General features: G+C 43.1%; 1 protein-coding gene across 2 annotated transcripts in view; it reads left to right on the plus strand.

Annotated features, from left to right (window-relative positions):
- Positions 1-20,512, plus strand: part of Mast4 (microtubule associated serine/threonine kinase family member 4) — a 606,534-nt gene that overhangs the window by 186,288 nt on the left and 399,734 nt on the right. For both annotated transcript variants that reach the window (XM_052160085.1, XM_052160077.1), the window contains exon 3: positions 11,031-11,155. In XM_052160085.1, coding sequence (XP_052016045.1) covers positions 11,031-11,155 — 125 coding nt within the window. The remainder of the gene's footprint in view (positions 1-11,030; positions 11,156-20,512) is intronic.

The raw sequence follows: 20,512 nt of genomic DNA on the forward strand, positions 1-20,512 counted from the left end.
TGAGGAGGATCCTTATAGGGAAGAGATTTAATAGGGAGATCATAAAAGAGGCTAGGTTATTGTTTATTGTGGGTCTTTGCTTTGCCTTGCACAATAATAATTTCTTTATTTAAATCCCCAGTTAGTTCACCTTGTGAAATTACCATCTCCATTTTGGAGAACATTTGCAGACAATCGAAGCTTGAAAGTCAAAGAGCCCGGACAAGGTCAGACAGCTGCGGCAGGGCCAGGGTTTGGTGAAGCACATTCCTGGGGCCAAGGAGTGTGGATCTGGGAAACTGGTCCCTGGTTCTGGCAAAGCCAATGACTACACTCAGATGGATGGAAATCATGGAGGATTCCAGTCGCTGGGCTGAGAACAGGCCTGGTGGGCATGGAGGAGGTGACTCTTAGGCATTTAGTGATCATCTCTTGGGGGCGGCAGGTACTGGTCCTCAGGGAGATTTCAGAGTAGGGAGGAGGCAGATATGCAGAGGGAGGCGGAAGGAAGAAGTGGGCTGACAAGCGCCTTAACAGCTGTTCCACATAGCCACAAAATGACTCTGAGAGAGGAAAAATTGTTCTATTTATTTGCCTTTTCCTTCCATATATCTTGCCGGCAGCATTCATCAATATCTGTCATTTCCCAGGGGACTTAGACATGTCTAGCAATTCATTCTACTGAATTATATTTCAATACCCGCGTGGAGGGAGGCCAGACCTCGCAAGTTAACTCTGACCTCTGCCCAGTGTCTCTTAGCTGCCACCATCACAGCGCCACCACCACATCCCCCATGTCCTTGCTCACACAGTCATTCGGGTGTCTGTGACTGTTAAGGTGTCCTCACTAAAAAGGGTCCTATTTAACACCACCTTAAAAAAAATCTATTTCCAGTTGTCGCTTTGCGTTTCATCTGTACAAATAGAGCTCAGGGACAAACTAATGTTTATTTTTTTTTTAAATAAGAATTTTAAATCCAGGTACACACCACCCAATGGGAGAGACTGCCTTGGTGATCTAGGCACAGTGGGAAGTCGGAGGCCGTGGCTGGGTGATGTTGTAGAGTGGAAGAATTTGCTGAGTTGCGTTGGCAAAGGCAGTGTTGGAGCTGAATTGTAGGAACATAGTTTTACTATGCTCTGCCCCACACATTAACCTATTTGGTCCTGAAGCTATACTTATTAGAAGCAGTTTGAGAGGTAGTTGTGGTAGGTGATAAAAAAAAAAAAAAAAAAAAAAAAAAAAAAAAACTCTGCTTTATGAACAAGTTAAGGGCAAACAAGCAAAAGGCCAAGTGAATTTCTCTATAAGTACCATTTGGAGTTGTTCCTTTTAAAAATATACTGTGTGTTGGCATTTTTTTTGCCCTGTCATGTTAAAATGGTCTGAGCAATAGGCTGGTTGTATTAGATTGGGTGCGCAGAACGGCTGCATCTTACCACAGTACCTGTACCAAAAGTTAGGTTTGATTTAGGACTAGTACTGTGATTGACCGTAGCCGTGGCAGCTGCAGAGACCTCGATAGCCTCATGGTTTGTCCAAAGGCTTTGAATTTCCATGCTGTAGATGTATGCGTTCTGCCATTTCCCATAGTGCCCAGCGCTCTGCCAGGGTGGTCCTTGTCACCTACCCAGGTGTATGAAATCGTTAATTTCCAAGAACATTAAAGCCAGCTTCCTGTGCTGTAAGCTCCTTTCAAAGCCTTGTTCTTGATTAGATTACCAGATATGTATTAGTGTTGCCTAGCAATTCTATGTTAAGTAGAGAATGCTGTTGATGGTATTGCAGAAACTAGATAGCAGTGTTTTTGGTGAATTTGAGTCACATGGCTAGAGAGGACCCCAATGCTCAAGACCTACTGGGCCCATATCAGCTATGACAACACCATCCAAAGTTTTGTGTTTGTGTGTGTGTGTGTGTACCCACGCACTCGCTCAGCACACGCGTTGTATTCAGCTTTCAATTTCTGTGTGAGCTAGAGATTGCTGGTGAGCAGGCAGTGGTATCAAGGGCAGAGGCTCAAGGCTGAGCTCTGGACTTCTCTAGTATCAGAAAACACACCACAATATTTTTTTAAAGGATTCGAAAGCAGCTCAGTAAAGAAATCACTGGAATTTAGCACTGCGGTCACATGTCTGCTGGTTTCCCAAGCCGTATTTATTTATGCCATTAAGAAGAAGAATGAGTTAGCAGACTTGTTGATGCCTTCTAGTCATTCCTTTGCAGTGGGGTCAAGAAATTGGAAGGCAGTCACCCATGCGCGAGGGAAGATGGAGGGGGCTCTGGTCGTGTGCTGTGGTAGCAGTGGTGAAGATGAATAAGGGAGGCTGTAATTGCTGTGGGGATGAGGGTCGTGACGACAAGGGAGCGAATGTTTAGGAGGAGCAATGGGGCTTGGAGGAAGAATCTCCGTGGGATGATGGAGGACACCCAGGCAGCGGCTGCTGACTCATCGATTCTGTCCAGATCCAGCCAGCGACTCAGAGTGGGCTTTAACCTTTCCTCACGTCTCAAGTTTGGAGAGCACTTTAGAAGTTCCCTTTCCCTGCTTGTGACGGGAAGGGTGTGGGTTATTAAGTATAATTTGCAGTATGGGGAGTTGATGTGAATTGTGTAGCTATTTGCTTTGATAAAGCCCAAGTATCCCATTGGGTTTTTTCCTGAAAGATAAGAGGGATTTAAGCAGAGGAGATTGGGTTTTTTAATGTGTAGTGAAAGATACATAATACACTTCAACGTTTCAAACATTTTTAAGTGCTTGATTTAGTCACATTAAATACATTTATATCATATAACCACTGTCACCATCCAACTCTGGAACAATTTTACCATCCCACACTGGAACTCTACGTGCATTATTTGAGTGCTTTTCTCTCTTCCCCCAAACCCAGAAGCCATGGTTGTACTGTCTCAGTGAATCGGCTATTCCAGGTACTTTATGGAAAGGGAATCGTATACCATCTAGCCTTGTGTGACTAGCTTATCTAATTTAGCATGATGTCTTTGTGGTTGATCAATGTTATAGCAAGTATCAGAATTTCATTCCATTTATAGGCTAATATCCCATCGCATCGATAAACCTTAGTCCTCCGTGGATGCATGGCTTCTCTTAGCTTGTGGGATGAGTGCTGCTCGGAAGATGGATGTGCAAGTGTTTGGAGCCTCACTTTCACATCCTTTGTAGATGTCCCTAAAGAAGGGTTAAGCAGGGGACATTTTACTAGGCAATGTGGAGAGTGGAATGGTGGGACTGTGACATTTTCCAGTGTGTCGGCCAAGTACAAGGTTTCAGGGGACTAATGTGGAGCTTCAGGGAATGGGAAAGGGACTACTGAACAGGCTGGTATCCAAAAACATATAAACCTGTATTCTATATTACCATTTCCAGTGTATTGTATGAGAGGTGACCTTGCTTAGCAATGTGACTGCTCCTTTAATACTAGGAGAACTGACTGAGAGACACCACCTCCCCACACAAAAAACAAACAAAAAAACAAACTCGACCCCATTTCTCTGCCATGGCCAATACCATCCCAAGCTTCGTGCTTTGTTCTTATGCCCTAACCTCCGGAATGGTTCCTTCATTCTCTCTACACCCCTAATAGGGTTCCCCTGTGTCCTCAAAACCCACCTAAGAAAGAGCAAGGTGTTGACCACGCTAGCTAGTTCCTTGGTTGCTGCCTTAGAGAGAGAGAGAAACTTCTTTTCAACGCTCTCAAATATAGCAGAGCACAGAAGCCAGACTGAAGCAGTACTTTTTAAATGTAGTCGTTCAGTCTTCCTTTTCCGTTGATATCCCGGTTGTAATCCGAAAGAAATAACCCCAACGGCAAGGCTGTAGGCTGATGGCTAAATCTACGAGGCCCTTTAGGTGATATGGAACATTTTTAATGGGAGCTTTCAAATCTAGTCAGGTACCATGATTCCCTGATGATAAAGGAGCTCTCTAGAGGCCATGATTCCCCAATGATAAAGGAGATCTCTAGAGGCTATATTTAATTCTTTATATGGCCATTCTGATGAAAACTATTGCTGACTTGGTGTTTTCCTGTTTCGGAGGGATAGTTCCACCTGTGGGGTGGTTTGAAAGCCTGTATCTCCTGCCTGAGAGTGCAGGTCCGAAAAGTTGTTGGCTTTACATTGCCTTGGAAATTAGGGTAGTAACAAAGGAAACCATTCCAAGAGAGGCTAATAGGCACTTACGTAGAACCTGGACAGGGTGTGTGTCTATGCCCACTAATATTTATGTTAATGTGTAACTACTGATGCAGGCAGAGCCCCTGCTCTTTCTGTTAAGTAGCGTCCCCGTGGCCAATGTAGCCATGACACAATGCAGTGTCCACTGCCAGTAGTCCACATAACCCAGATGTGATAGGCTCTGGAATCAATCTGGGCAATTGATTTCAGCTTTAATATCGACTTATGTTTTGTACCTCCACATTTCTGGTTCGGTCAGTCGAGGATAGTTAAGGGGAGTTTTAGTGAACCTGGTGGGGTTTTAGAAACACGTTTTCAAAGAGTGTGGTGCTAACCAAGGTTCCAGTTGTGACAACAAGCTCCATTTGGTATTAAAATGAGCAGCCAGATTGCTAAGCAAGCTCACCTCTCATACAACACATTAGAAATGGTATTATCCATTAATTTCCACCCTGTGCAGCCGAACAGTGCTGTTGACAGATGCTAATTTTCTTAAATCGTAGGCAGCAAATGATGCATGAATGTAACAGCAACACACTTTTTAGAAGCCCTTGGTAGTCATCAGAAAGTAAATTTGTATGAAGTTCAATGTGATGCTACCAGCTTCGCCGCTGTGCTAGTGCCTCTAACGACTGCCTTAGACCCATCTGCTGTTCTCTTCCCCTATTAACACTAATGGGGGTCCAGGCAGAAAGGATGTATCCCATGTGTTGTATTAATTTGTAGCATTTGTGTGATTCTTTAGGATAAGACCCATGCAAGAATAATGGCATCTGGGATCCAACCTACTACATGATATATAAATATCTCATTGTATACACGTCTGTGAAGTTACTAATTAATTTTCCTAGTATCTTAACATGTATTTTTGTGCTCATTATAACCTCCAGTATAGTCCTTACATCTGAAGCTGATTTGATTGAATGTTGAACTCTATATAGTGTATTTTCTGATTCAGATTTACCTCAACCCTGCTTGTCTTTCTCCACTTTGCAAATGAGAAGCCCAGGGCTTGGAGAAGGTAGCACCATGAATAAGAGAATCAGTGTTGGCATTTATTCATGAGACTCAACAATCGGACCTTAAAGTTACCCATAGCTTCCCTCAGCTGCCAGCATCCTTTCCATCCTGTTAGGTTTAAAGAGAGTCTTAGATACAGGCAAGGACAGTAGCTGGTTGGTTATTAAATCTAAGTGTCATCTGCTGGGTTCAGCTCTGTTGAGGTAGCAAAGGAACTGAAGGCATACCTTTGTTCTTTGTAATGAGGTAGAATCTATGTATGAGAGGAGTTAATAAGTTATGGAATTAACTTTAATAGTAATGTCAGCAAAAAGCGAGGTAACACTTGGGTCTTATTGCCTCTCCTTATTTAAGAGTCCTGAGAGCTCTAACAAAAGGCAGATTTTCAAAGGGAAGGTCAGCATGAGTGAGCAAAGGCCCTGGCTTTGGCCCCTTCTATGCCTTCCTTCTGCTGTTTCTGGGTTCTGTCCAGAGTCCGGCCTTCATTCAGCCAAACGGTCCTAGATCAGATTCGCCAGGAGCTGTTGGCTATGATGTGGAGGCTCCTTGTGGTTCCCCTTTGCTCTGATTGCCTTTCCTGACTCTAGACTTCCTCATCTGGAACCTTTGTGACATCATCAGTCACTTAGGAACTGTCATTTGGAGGACTAAGAGGAAGGCATTTGGGGATAGTTTGCCGGGTTAGAATTTGGAACACATTTTTGATAAAAACATCCAAAGCAAAATTATAGAATGTTACAGATAGAAACAGAGTGTTATTCACCACAGCCCCATACACCCACCAGCCACCTGTATGTAACCTTGACGGTTGGTGCACTTTCCAGGCATGTCAAATGGAAACGTTTGCAGCTACAAGTCAAAGCTTATTTCTTTATTTAGACTTCTTAGTTGAATGAGCAGAACTTACTGTCTGGGAGATGAATGCCAAATTCAGTACTTTTCTTAAAGCTGTGAGGTGTTTTTATTGTTGTTGTGTCTGTGCGTGCTCACATGACACAGCACACTGTGGAGGTCAGAGGATAACTGTGGAGGGAATTCTCTTCTTCCACCATAGGGTATTTTATGTGGGTCCTAGGGACCAAACACAGGTTGTCAGGCTTCCAAAGCAAGAGCCGTTTCCTCCTGAGCCATCCTGCCACACGCCCCACAGATAATTTTAAAATAATAAAATATAGGGACCTGAGATAGAACTTAACGTCAGAACACTTATCTGGACTCCACGAGACCTTGGTCTGATCCTTAGCACTGGAGATAAGATACGAAAGGGCAGGCCTGGCCTGTTCCTCCCTGTTCCCCACTCGCTCCCGTTCCCTCCTCCAGAGGGAATTCTGATTTTGCTATTTCCATGGAGAAATGTTAACTTACTTTAACATTCATTACTCAGTAGCATACCTTCTGCCTTAAGTAACCCGGTCAAGAGCACAGCAAACAAAGGTTATTTTATCACCACAGTGGTGGAGGAGAAGCAGGCTTTGTGAAAGTGTGAGGCTGAAGAACTCCTCTGATACACAACTAGTAAGAACTGGACTTGAAGCCAGATTTGTCTGATGCTTTTGGTTTGAACAATTTTGTTCCCATTTTTCAAGGTGGCACATGTGCGCATACACACATACACACACACACACACACATACACTTTCTTACAAATAGAATTCATCACCTCTTGATATATAACTTATATTTTCACCTAAGCATATGTGATGACTATTTTTTGTGTGTGTTAGAATTGGGGCTTAGGGGCTGGAACAGTGGTTTTGGCAGCCTGCTTACTTGGCTGTGAGCTCTTGCCCGTCTACAGAACTTATCTGTATCAATAAGGGAGATGAGAGTTTCTATTGACAGGATTGTAAGAATGTTGCAAAGCCTTGGTGTACACCAACCAATCAGTTGTTACACCGCTTTTTATAGGTAAAATTTAGGAAAATGAGTTGTTCACTGGTATTCTTCCTGTTTAGACCAGCTCAAATGTTGCTTAGACAGTATAGTTTTTATATAGTACATAGTACATAGATCATATGGTTGCATTCAGCCAACAGGAGATTACTAAGTTTGTATCAAGGCCTGTCCTTTTCTCTGGGAACTGTGGACATACAAATGAATAACCCTGTTTCCTGTATTTGGGTATCGTAGCAATACAATTTAATAATTTCTCCACACTAAAGGAAAAGAAAACTAATGTTATAGGTTTTTTTTTATAAATTAACTATAATACCTTTCTGTTGTTAACAATTAAGTTTATTCTTAGGTATATTCCTAAGAATTTTAAGAAAAAGCATATTGGCAGAGGTTGGGGGGAGGGGGCAGTAACGATTCCCTACATCACATTTAGCCTTGCCGTCTAGTACTCTTTAGCTTCAATAGCTCCTCTCTCCAAAAATAAGGGACGTGATGTCATAAGGTACAGGAAGGGACTCAACACCTCCAGCCCTGTAAGCCTATCATTTATATTACTCAGTTAGCTGGTACATTCTCAGAGTTATATCCTTCAGACAGAGTTACGTTCGTGTTATAAAGAAGCCATGCTTTCATACTGTGTGAATGCTGTTTTCCTAAATACAGTCTGTGGCTTTCCTGCCCCTTCTGACTGATGTTCTGCCTCTGGATCCACAGGGGTAGGTCTGGAAGTGCATCTTAGTCCAGCTTTGTTTGTGTTTCAAGATAAGGCAAGAAAATAATAATAATAATAATTCAAATTCCACACTTCAGAATGTAAATGTAACATTCCTCCGCAAAATCGATCAGAACCACAGAGATAATTAATTACATGCTGGCTTACCCTGGCAGCCTTCATCTTCCAGTTGATACTTGGGGAAAGTCATGTTCCAGGGCCAGCACAGTTACTCTGGGGCTAAAGTGCTTTCTGTGGAAACCTAGGGACCTGAGTTCAAGGCCCAGAGCCTACATAAAGACGGGAGGAGAGAAGGACTCCCAGGGACCTGAGTTCAAGACCCAGAGCCTACATAAAGACAGGAGGAGAGAAGGACTCCCTTGTAGATGTCCTCTGACTACGGCACATGCTGTGGCGGCATGTTCCTGTACTCCCACACTAATAATAATAAACAAGTACTTTAAAATGGTGGACTCTATTGTGTGGAGCTGATGAGGGGCAACTGACAGAAATCAGTGTGATTCTGAATTTTCAAGAAAGTTTATTTTATAAAAAGTATGAAGGAAAGACATGTGCGTGTCCAGAGGGATTTCCTCTGCTGCAATCCCCCTGTTCCCCAATCCACCCCTTCCCACTTCCCTGACCTGGTATCCCCTACACTGCTGCACTGAGCCTTCCCAGGACCAGGGGCCACTCCTTCCCTCTTCTTAAGCATCATTTGATATGTGCATTGTGTCTTGGGTATTCCAAGCTTCTAGGCTGATATCCGTCTATCAGTGAGTGCATACCATGAGTGTACTTTAGTGATTTTTATCTCCACAGAAGTACATTTTCTAGTTGTGAATGATAAGAATGACCAAACCTTACAATATCGTTTCCCATTATGCTACTTAATTCCATAGCCAATTCCCTCAGTAGCTCTACAGGGTTGATTGCAGTAGGTCCATTTTAGAGCTAGAGAAACCAAAGCCAAGAGAGGATGACTACATATTGTTTCCCTGGTATCCTTTAGATGCAGGCCAAGGTCAGGACAGTAAGCACTTCATCTGTAGCTTCTGTACTTACGCTATGCAATGAGTAAATGATCACGTTTGCAAAGTAAGAAACCATGTTTTCTTCTGTAATTAAAATGTGAAATTCTGAAAGCACTTTTTTTTAGGTTTTTTGTTTGTTTGTTTTTCTTTTTTTATTCGATATATTATTTATTTACATTTCAAGTGATTTTCCCTTTCCTGGATCCTCCTCCCCAAAAGTCCCATAAGCCCTCTTCCCTCCCCCTGTTCCCCCATCCACCCCTTCCCACTTCCCTGTCCTGGTATCCCCGACACTGCTGCACTGAGCCATTCCAGGACCAGGCGGGGGGCCTCTCCTTCCTTATTTTTGGGCATCATTTGATATGTGAGTTGATTGTGTCTTGGGTATTCCAAGCTTCTAGGCTAATATCCGTTTATCAGTGAGTGCATACCATGAGTGTTCTTCTGAGACTGGGTTACCTCACTTAGTATGATGTTCTCCAGCTCCATCCATTTGTCTAAGAATTTCATGAATTCATTGTTTCTAATGGCTGAATAGTACTCCATTGTGTATATATACCACATTTTCTGTATCCATTCCTCCTTTGAGGGACATCTGGGTTCTTTCCAGCTTCTGGCTATTATAAATAGGGCTGCTATGAACATAGTGGAGCATGTGTCCTTATTACATGCTGGGGAATCCTCTGGGTTTAACCTGATGGTTGATGGGTGATGCCCATAATACCTATCTTCTGTGGTGCCTGTGATCTGCATGCATCATGGTGATAAACTACGGAATATGTCACAGTTGTTATTAACTAGTCGGAATGCTTGTTTGGTGCGTATGTGAGGGAGGGAGGGAGGGAGGGAGGGAGGGAGGGAGGGAGGGAGGGGGCAGGTGTCCCTTCTGAGAGAGTGTGAGCAGCTGTCTGCACTGCAGATCCTGATGGAGTCTCCAGAGAGGCTGTCTTCTTATTGCTCATGTTTCTGGCAAGGACACGCCCACTCTTCTTTCTTACCACTGTTCAATAAGTGGCAGTCAAGTCACTGTGCTAGGGCTAAGGCACCGCAGACAGAATCAGACACTGTTTAGTAAGCATCATTGTGATGTAAATAGTTGTAGGCATTCTTACCGAAGCAAAGAAACCAAACTCCCTCGTGTTGATAGTGGCCTAGTTTGTGTTCAGAGGAAACTGCAGTGTGGGTCTATCAGGTGTTTGACTTCTAAAAGCATTGTGTGTGTGTGTGTGTGTGTGTGTGTGTGTGTGAGTATGTATGTGTACATGTGTGTGTGTGAATGTGTGTGAGTGTGTATATGTGCATGCATGTGAATGTGTGTATGTGAATGTGTGATTGTGTGTGTATGTGCATGCATGTGTGTGTGAATATATGTATATGTATGTGTGTGGTTGTGTGTGTGTATGCATGTGTGTGTGAATATATGAATATATATGTGAGTATGTGGTTGTGTGTGAGTGAATATATGTATATGTATGTGAGTGTGTGGTTGTATGTGTGTATGCATGTGTGTGTGAATGTATGAATATGTATGTGAGTGTGTGGTTGTGTGTGTGAGTGTGTATGAGTGTGTGTATGAGTTCAAGGTTGATGGGAATTACACAGTGAGCCAACACTGACCCTGATGTCCTGATTTATACAAATGGATGCCGTCATGAACTTGACGGACAGGGTTGGACAGCCACCTGCACGTCACAGAGAAAAGCTGGGGAAAGGGACAACAGTTCATTTCACCTTGAGAGAATGCCAACTCTTCTTTTGCCGGTTATGACGTCCACTCTGTAGCTCATTTCTAGACTGCTTTCCATATTAGATTGGCATCAAATAGCATCATAAACACACCCCACTTATTTGTGTGATACGGAGAGCACCTCATGTATTTACATGCATTCTTAAAACATTCTTGTGGAATAGGCAAGGGGGGAAACCACTTCACCCTAATATAACAAAGGCCCCCATGCCCAGCAGATAAAGTGATTTGCTTGGATTTCAGTGGGAAGTCAGGAGCAGAACTCACCATGGCGTCTCCTGAGTTAATGAAAACATTTTTCTCTGGTCGCTACTAGTCAGCATAGCTGCTGAGCATGGCGGAAGGAACGTTGAAGAAAGATGGCTTGGAATTGACCGCTGTGTCTACAGAATCGCACGGGTGCCCTGCCTCTCACTTACTCTGTTTTCTTTTCTGCTTCTTACAGGGAGGTACCTCCTTCCAAACGCGGTCTCAGGACAGGCCTGGCCAGCCTCAGCGGAGACGTCCAACCTCGTGCGCATGCGCAGCCAGGCACTCGGCCAGTCGGCTCCCTCGCTCACAGCCAGTTTGGTGAGTGTCTTGTGTGTGGTCAAAGTGGCCCTGGTCATCGTCTCACTGCGCTCAGTCTCGCTGCTTCAGGCTAGCCGCAGGTTGGGCAGTGGTCATGCCTGGCTCTCTGTGTGCCTCCCCCAGATGTGAAATATTTCTATTTGGTTCCATGTCTCCCACCCCCAAGAAGTGAAAAATATGTGCAGCCTTTAAAAACTCCAAACAAACAACAAAAAAAGCTTTCAAAAAAAACCTATTAATTATTTAGACCCCATTACTAGCACCTTGCCCAACTTGCTTATCTTTTGTTTTATGTATACGTGTGTGTGTGTGTGTGTGTGTGTGTGTGTCCATATGTTTATGTGAAAATGTGCTAAACAGTTCTTGAGTGACCTGAGAATAAGATGTGTGTCCGTCACGCCCCGTGCTTTGGCAATTGCTAACTTGAATACTTTTCTCGCTGATGAAGCCCGGTGTCTGCTATCTGGTTGAGTTTTACCAGTGAACTCAGCCGGGTCCCTCCTAACACTTGCTCCTCCACATCGCAGCACCCAGCCTGTGGTCCTGTGCATACTCAGGCACCCATCTCCTTGCTGTCCTTTGATCTAGTGTGTCCCACACACTTGTTTGCCTTCACTGACATCAACACTGCTGAAAAACATTCATAGACAATTTTTTTTGTATAGGGCTTGCCTGCTGTTTTCCCATAGCGAGACTCCGATTTGCACATTCCTGTTCCAAATTGGGAACTGGTGATATGGCCTCAAGACATGTTCTTAACAGCTGCATGCTGTCTCTCTGCCCCTCCCTGACGTTAATTTGGATGGCCCACTCAAGGTGCTGCCTGGTTATTCTGTAGTCATTACCCCTGACTTTCTCTCGTTGTGTAGGAGCAATCTGAGGAGGTAGTGTAGGCTGTGCAGGTAGTGTAGGCTGTGCAGGTAGTGTAGGCTATGCAGGTAGTGTAGGCTGTGCAGGTAGTGTAGGCTGTGCAGGTAGTGTAGGCTGTGCAGGTAGTGTAGGCTATGCAGGTAGTGTAGGCTGTGCAGGTAGTGTAGGCTATGCAGGAAGTATAGGCTATGTAAACATGCTTCTTGCCAAAACCTTCCCCTGCTCTTCAGCATCTGTTGGTGATTCTTGGAAAGATCATTCTTTTTTATGTTGAGTAAAAATGGTGCAAGCTAGGCACTTAGCTCAGTGGTGTCCTTGTCTAGCGTGTGAGAAGTGTTGGATTTGATTTCCTGTAAAATAAATAACCTTCCGGTACTAGCACTCCTCATATTTCCAGGCCGGGACATATCTGTGTTTCTGCTGCTACCATGGACTTGGACTTTTCTCTTTTTCTTTCCTAGTGTAACCTTGATTTCTAAGCATTATGCTTATTAGACTTTTGTTTTCTTGCTGGATATCTTTTTTTAATGTGGTTTCGTGTGTGTGTGTGTGTGTGTGGCTGCACACGTATGTGGCTGTACATGTATGTGCTCATGTGTGGAGGCCCAAGCTTGGCGTCATTGTCTTCCTTGCTCACTCTCTACTTTATTAGTCAGAGTCTTCTGCCAACTCTGGAGCTCACCAACTCAAGCTGGCATAACTAGCCACCTCGCCCAGGAGCCCTGGCTCTGCCCTGCAAGTGCTGGGATTACAGTCAACTTCCATGCTGGGTTCTGAGGTGTCAAACTTTAGCTCTTATGTTTCAGTGACTGTCACTATATCTGCTGAGCCTCTTCCAAACTCCTTATTGGGCGCTTATTGATCTACTCTGAGTCACGTGAAGTCTTCACAACTTGGTCCGGGGCCATGGCTCAAGGGCAGAGCACTTCCCTAGCATGTGTGAGGCCCGGGGTTTAGTTTTCTGCACCCAAACAAAAACAAACCCATAAAACCAAGTGCCAAAACAGAAAGTCTATATAGGTTACTTTTGGTAAAGTTACAGGACATGGTGATAGGTCTTTAAGTATCTCTTAATGAAAAAAAAATGAAATAGTATATATAAATCTGTGTGTTGTGCTGTTTTATAATTGTATACACTGGCAATAAATTACGTTGGATATTTAGGCATAATACAGTGTTTGGAGATTGATTTGATTTAGTCCTGCTTTGGCATTAAGGAGATATGTAAACAGGGCAAGTCCCAAATACCAGGACCTCTTCTGCAACTGCAGAATGCAAGGACATGCTCAAACAGTCGGGGAAGCCCATTTTGACTCTGAAATTTCTGATCCTTCTTTCAGAAAAATTAAGAGTCTAAATGCATGGATTAATGATCTCCAGAGAAGGCGTTGAAGTGGTGGTGGGTAGGGTGGCCCTCCTCCCTCAGCATCCCTCCTACCACATGCTAACTGAGCTGTTTTCCTAGGGGAATTTGTTAAAAGCTTCTTTTTCTGTGAGCATTTACCTTTTAAGACAAAAACACTTCACAATTTATCATTCTTGACAGTGTGATTCAGACGCTGCAGCCCTAATACTTGAATGGTAATATTAGGGATATGCTTGTTGGCAAGTAAATCATCTGACAAAGGCGACTCTGCCGTGAGTTCTCTATTTTATAACCTCATATGGGCGATCACATGCCCAGACACAAACTGACCTTTTCATTGCTAGCATGCCAAACAACCTAATGTATTTGGGAATAGGATACAAAAATAAGAAATGTTAATAGAGAACATGGGAAGAATACCCCCCTAAAACGTGTCAGATAATATTCTTAGCAAAGAATCCTTTAAATTATTAGCTGATCTACCCACAAGCTTTATGAAGGTTCAAGATATGGTAGCTGAATTGCGGCTAAATTCAGACACAGAGGCCAGGATGTGCTTGGGCCATTTCCTGCTGGGGTTGTCAAGATGTCCTGCTAGGCAGAGATCTGTCTGTCTTAATTAGGGTTTTACTGCTGTGAATAGACACCATGGCCAAGGCAACTCTTATAATGGACAGGATTTAGTTGGGGCTGGCTTACAGGTTCAGAGGTCAAGTTCAGTATCATCAAGGTTGGAACATGGCAGCATCCAGGCAGGCATGGTGCAGGAGGAGCTGAGAGTTCTACATCTTCATCTGAAGGCCACTAGGAGAAGACTAGCTTCGAGGCAGCTGGGACAAGAATCTTAAAGTCCAGACCCATGATAACACACTTCCTCCAACAAGGCCACACCTACTCCAACAAGGCCACACCTCCTAATAGTGCCCCTCCCTGGGCCAAGCTTATTCAAACCACCACCCATCTTCACTTCTCTGTTCTATTGCTATATGCCCAGATACTTCCCTCCCTCTGTCACTGTGGTGCTCCAATCTTTGTTGCTAGTGCTCATTTGAGGGACAACATAGCTATCAGGGTCTTAAAGTTTAGCCTGTTTTATGTTTCTGTCACTTTTGGAACGAGTTGGATTTAAACTATTTTTGTTGATTAAAAATAACCGGTTGACTAGAGAATAGTGCTGTGGGGGCAGGAATGGACAGCTGTGAGGGTCCTCCCCTCCCTCTTCCTTTCTCACATTTAATCGTCTTCCAAGTAAGCTGAATTTGTGGAGTTGCTCTGGGCAGTAGAACAAGCCTCCTCATTGACCGATGCTGCCTTCCTGGCTTCTGGCCTCATTTCTGGGATCCCCTTAGAGCGGTGAGGCTACGTTCTCAATTCATTTCATGTCATCACCGTAATCTTTGAATGGTTAATCTCTGCATGTGGAAATTCTAAGCTCCTTGAAGGCAGACTTAACAGATGACTTGATTTCCCTCCTCCCTCCTTCCCTTAGCACAGCGCTCTCCCCATGGGGGACATTCAACAAATAATAATGAAGAAACATATACTACTTATTCATGGAGAGGTGACACATTTCTCTAACCTCCCGGTGAGGTGACGGTATGATAGTGTGCTCTGATCGGTGGCCAAATGATGCCATCCAGCTAGAACTGCTCCAGTTCTGTGGTTTGCTGTGTATCTCACCATTGTGACTAGCTTGAAAAGTCCAGAGAACAGGCCAAATCCCATTTAGTACATGTCAGCCAGTCAAAAAATACGACAGAATTGTAAACATTATTATCATTGTCCACAATCAAGGGATGTTCATTAACCTGTTTTCATGTAGCATGTAGTCATGGTGGTTTAAATGTCTCATTGATTTTTTTTCCTTCTAATCACTAAGTTAAAGCGCTATTTGTCCAAGAATAGGAGAGTCAGGAAAAAAAGATCCCAAGTGGTTGTGCTCAAGTGACAGCCTTACCTTTGACATGACAAAATCCTTTTCCAAGGAAACAACTCACATGTCAGTATGGACCTTCTACCTGAGAGTATGCTAGTGAGATATTAATGAAGGACGTGTTATTTGGTGGGTATGAATTCTAGTAAATGCACGACCTGTAATGATTTAAAAGCCATCGGCACACTGGAAGGTACTGCTAACTGCCTTCTCAAGGAGGAGATTAATTCCTAGCCCGAAGTCTCTAGTTTTCCTTGGCAATGCTAAATGTAGTTGTGTTCTCTCTCCCAGACACTTTGGGCATTTCAGATAAATGGCATGTTGCCAAGTCATCCTAAGTAGCCTGGTGGCTGGCAGACTACATGCTCAGCCAGTGTCCGCCCGCTGGGACCCCAGCCCGGGAGTGCTGATGAAGTGTCAGATGCATACTTTATATACATTAATCTGAAGGGGGAAAACTCATTTTCCCATTTGCTGTCTCCATCTTTCTGTCCCTCCCCACACACATGGGTAGTTTATCAGAGAAGTCGTCGTCCGTTGTCAGGAGCTGGGGGATTTGTACAGATGCTTCCTTCTGGCAGGAGAGATGGAGATTCCAGGCAGCAAGGGGCAGGACCAGTGGTGACTGATTTCTTGGCAGGAAAATATGGCTGTAAGCCTCGATGACTGACATTCAGAAATGGTGGCTACAGCCAATCATAAGACACATTTATTGCTTTTGCACTTTGCTGTAACGGATCGGGGAGGGACTTTGAAAATTAGGCTTCCATATATCTCTCTGGTTGTGCTTGACCTGCATTGCCTGCTCCATCTGTTGTGTTCACCTGAAGGCCTCTTTCATATTCCTTCTCAGCGAGGTCTTTCTTGACCATCGTGTGAAGCTGTTCCCTATTTTGCAAGGGGCATAGACCCACAGCCTTCATTTTACTCCCTAGCTTTACCACTTTGAAAATTTGCAGTATCATAGTAATTTTATTTGTAGCTATCACTCAATGTCCATGGGATGGGGGATACTTGGGGGGGGGTGCTTGCATTGCTTATGGGAAAATGGCATGTTATTTGCATAGATTCTATGGCTATCCCCCCATATGCTATAACTCATCTTAGTTATAATACTTAATGCACTGTCAGTGCTCTGTGAATACACTATACATCCTCAGGAATAATGGCAAGAAAATCATCTATTTGTGTACAGCATAGATACGTTTTTGTCTCTAGTTGGTTGGATGCCTGTAAGACCTTTGGATAAGGAAAGCTGACTCTGTATCTTCCGTTACTCTGACATTGTTTTCCTATGTCCCTGGTACTGGGACTAGTGCAGGACTCGTCATGGGGGCTCAGAGTGAGAACCTGCAGAGTGAGACAAAGAAATCCCCCATTTGTGCATTGTCATGCCCCAGAACTGACTCCCATAGACTTACTGTTTTTAGTCTACTGCCTCTTGGTTCGTGTTGTATCAGCTAGGTCGGGCATTGCTCTTCAAGCTTAGAGAGAAGCTACTAGTGAAGGGGCATTCAGGAAATAAGCTGTAATTGTCCATTTGGAAATGAGATGAGAAGAAAGTAGAACTTTGAGCATATGTTGTCCTAGATCAACTCCAGAGTCTACCTTCCGTTAGCTCCATGTAGATCGGTGTGGGCCTTGGGGTTTCCAGTTGTGCACTCAGCAGTGTGGTATCTTTATACAGTTATTTTAAGGATTAATTGAGTAGCCTCTTGGGCAGAACTTTGTACCATGCCTGTTACTCAAGAAGCCTTCCCTTCTCTGTGTTCCCAGGGCTGTGGGAGAGAGTGTGTCTTGGAGGTGAGGCTGTGAACTAGGCTTAGCTGGAGGGGTCTGTCAGAAAGGACAGAAGCCATATAGAATCCATACCTAATCTGGATGATTAGGTATGCCCTTTCCCTCCTGTGCTGGTGGATTATCTCATTGTTTCTTTGTTTTTCATCTGTGTGCAAAACAAAATTTAAAAACCAAGAGCTTTCCAGGTAACTAAACATTTTTAAACAAGGAAGGTCCTTTCAAGTGCTGTTTTTCAACTTCAAGCTTTTGGTTAAGTGGTGAAATTCTGTTTCTTTGGTGATTATCTTTTTATATCATATCCATTTCCCTTAATGGAAAAATTACATTTCATGATGTACTATAAATATTAAAACCAAACTATTTAAGATGTAATATATTCCAAGAGCTTTAATGAATATTCATCTTTTACATTTGCAAAAATGCATTGTGAGGAGGAAACTTCACTAAACACGTGCAGAAATGTGTTTTCCTGTTTGTATTCATTCACAATGTCGAGAGATGATGCACTCATCTATTTAGGGTGCGTTCTTTTATTTACAGCCTAATACTATATCAATACTTCATTAGCCTTATAGTTCAAAAACAAAAACCTGATCTGACATCTAATTAGTTAACTCCAAGAGAGCGCCTATTAAATATTGATGTAGGAATGGTTTGAATGCCCATGGATAAATTGCTTAACAAAAGCTGTAGACTATATCCCTGGGTTAGCATGTCTCCTTAGCCACTATGACTCAATTTAAAGGCTGCATAATATTCCAGAGCACGGCTTCATCGCAGCATATTGTCTTATTTAGATTATTTCCAAGTTTTCCCTACTGTTAATTATGGTGATACCATAATATCCACTGCATAAGTCTTTGTTCACTCAAAAGTATCTCTTAGGGTAGAGTCTTACAGGATGATTATTAGGGCAAAACAGATAGGATTATAAAAATCTAACTGTTTTCATATTGTTTATACATTAAAGTATATTATACATATACCTGTCAATAGTATGTTCTCCAAAAATTAAAGAAAAAAAATCTTTTTTTTGTTAAAAGCTTGTTTAACAAAAAATAATTATTCCTTTAAATATATGCACTTACAAAATCAATATAACTATGTGGCAAGTAGGAAATAAGTGTTTCTTAGTCCTTCCTTCTTCCCATTTCCCCTGCCTTCCCTACATCAGCTTACCAGACCTGCTGTCGGTAACCTGGATCACTCCTGGGATCCAGAAGCTGCCGGTGTGTGATTACAATGTGCGTAGCTAAAGGCATTATTCCATGGTTCAATTTTTTTTTCCAATCTGGAAAGTAGTAATCTCAATTGTGAAATAGTGCCTTCAGCTTGCGGACATTATAATCAGAGTCTCAGGAGTGCTTGTATTCCAAGAGTAATACATCTCACAGTCATTACCCTCTGAGCTAGGTTCTGTTTATAGTGAAGGGATGAATTTTCATAAGTCAGTGCTGAAATAGCAGTAGGAGGCCCTGAGCAGATTATTATAGGTCAGGCCTAATCCACAAAGATAATCTCATTATGGGCTCACCTGGGCCCATCCACAGAGGAGCCGAGTTTAACCACAAGTCTGTAATCACAAATCAGCTTAAACGTTGGACTATAAAATCCTCACTCTGATCCAACTACTGCCTCTGCGAAGATTCTCTAGTGCACTCCCCTTATGCTGAGTGTGCTTAGATGCCCGAGGGTAGTTAGCACCCTTCATGGGAAGAGCACTTTGATTCAGCTTACGACAGAAGGAAGAACACCAGGTATGGAGGCTAGGTTATTTTCAAGACCTAAATTCAACTTAAAGCCTCCCAGTCTTAAGTCTTTTCTCCTGTTCATTCTGAAAAGATTCAGAAGCATTTCCTATCAGGCACATGGGCTGTCCCTTCCACAGAAGGACAGAGGTCACCGACTGGAGCAGCTCAGTGTATGGTGTGCGTGGAGAGGCCAACCAACTGTGGACTTGTTGGTGTCAAGGGCATTTGAGAAAGTCTGAACGGGGCTGTGCCCCATTCTTCACATGGTAGCCAAAGACAAGAAATGCTTGTCCTCTGTGAATTACTTGCCATTGAAGAGGGAAGGAAAAGCATATTATGAGCAGCAGTGCTATGGATGTATGTGGGAGGCAGGAACTGAACTTGTGTCCTCTGGAGGAACAGAAAATGTTCTTACCTGCTGAACCATCACTCCAAGTCCCATCTTTTGTTTGTGTTTTTGTTCTTGTTGGTTGGTTGGTTGGTTTGGTTGCTTTTGATTTTGGTTTTTTGTTTTATTTGGTTGCTTTGTTTTGCTTCTTGAGACAGGTTTTCTCATTGTAGCCCTTGCTGTCTTGGAATTTACTCTTTAGACCAGGATGGCCTCAAACTCAGAGATCTACCTGCCTCTGCCTCCTGAGTGTTGGGATTAAGGATGTGCACCACCATGGCCAGCACCTTTGTTACCTTTCTACAAACACTTTTATGGCTAGTATAATGAGAAAAGTCAATAACTATATTTATCCCTGGTTTGTTGACACCTGAATTGTCAACCTGGTGCTAGATTCTGAGTGGGTATATTCCCTCTTATGTTCATGAAGACCCTACTATACAACTTCTATTAAAGTCTTTATAGAAATGATGTAGCATTGTTCTTGTTTCTGAAGAACTATAAGACTCATTGAAAGAATAAATCTGGGAAATTAAAGATGTGCCTACATCAGTTATGGCTGTGAAGCAGAAGAGTAACTCAGGCTGCAGGTTTCAGGAAAAGCTTTGTAACCTCAACTGAGTTCAAAACCCGCATGGGTTTTAGGCAGGTAAGTCTCGACACATAGTGGACCTCTGGCTGCCATGGGGGTGGGGAGAGGTAAAAAGGCGGGGCAGTGGTGTTTGTTCTTACATGATGCTTTTAGTCAAGAGAGGACCACGTGAAAACTCCAAGACTCCGGCATCGTGGCAATGGAGTGAGTGGAAAGCTAGTGGCCTTCAGCATCCCTCCAGGATGGAGGATGTTCCTTTGAGAGGTTTCAACCATCTAGTTGAGATAAGTTCTATTTTTTTTTTTTTTTTTTTTTTTTTTTTAGGAAGCCTCCGAGGTGGAAAGAGTTCTTTGCCTAGGCTTTACTCTTCAGGAATTCATCTAAAGGAAATTAATTCTGTTTTGTTAGTAACAGTCTCCTAGACCCCTCTGAGAGCTCTTCTTTGTAAGCAGATACTATGGGGTTTTTTTTGTTTGTTTGTTTGTTTTTTGTTTTTTCAAGACAGGGTTTTCCCTGTGTAGCTCCAGCTGTCCTGGAAACTCACTTTGTAGACCAGCTGGCCTCGAACTCAGAAATTCCTCCAAGCTACTATGTTATTTGTCTTCTTGTGAAGAACACAATGTGGAGAGTCTACCTTAGTTGTTTGTGTTCTTTAAT

Source organism: Apodemus sylvaticus, chromosome 16 (assembly GCF_947179515.1).
Source record: "Apodemus sylvaticus chromosome 16, mApoSyl1.1, whole genome shotgun sequence".
Lineage (NCBI taxonomy): Eukaryota > Metazoa > Chordata > Mammalia > Rodentia > Muridae > Apodemus > Apodemus sylvaticus.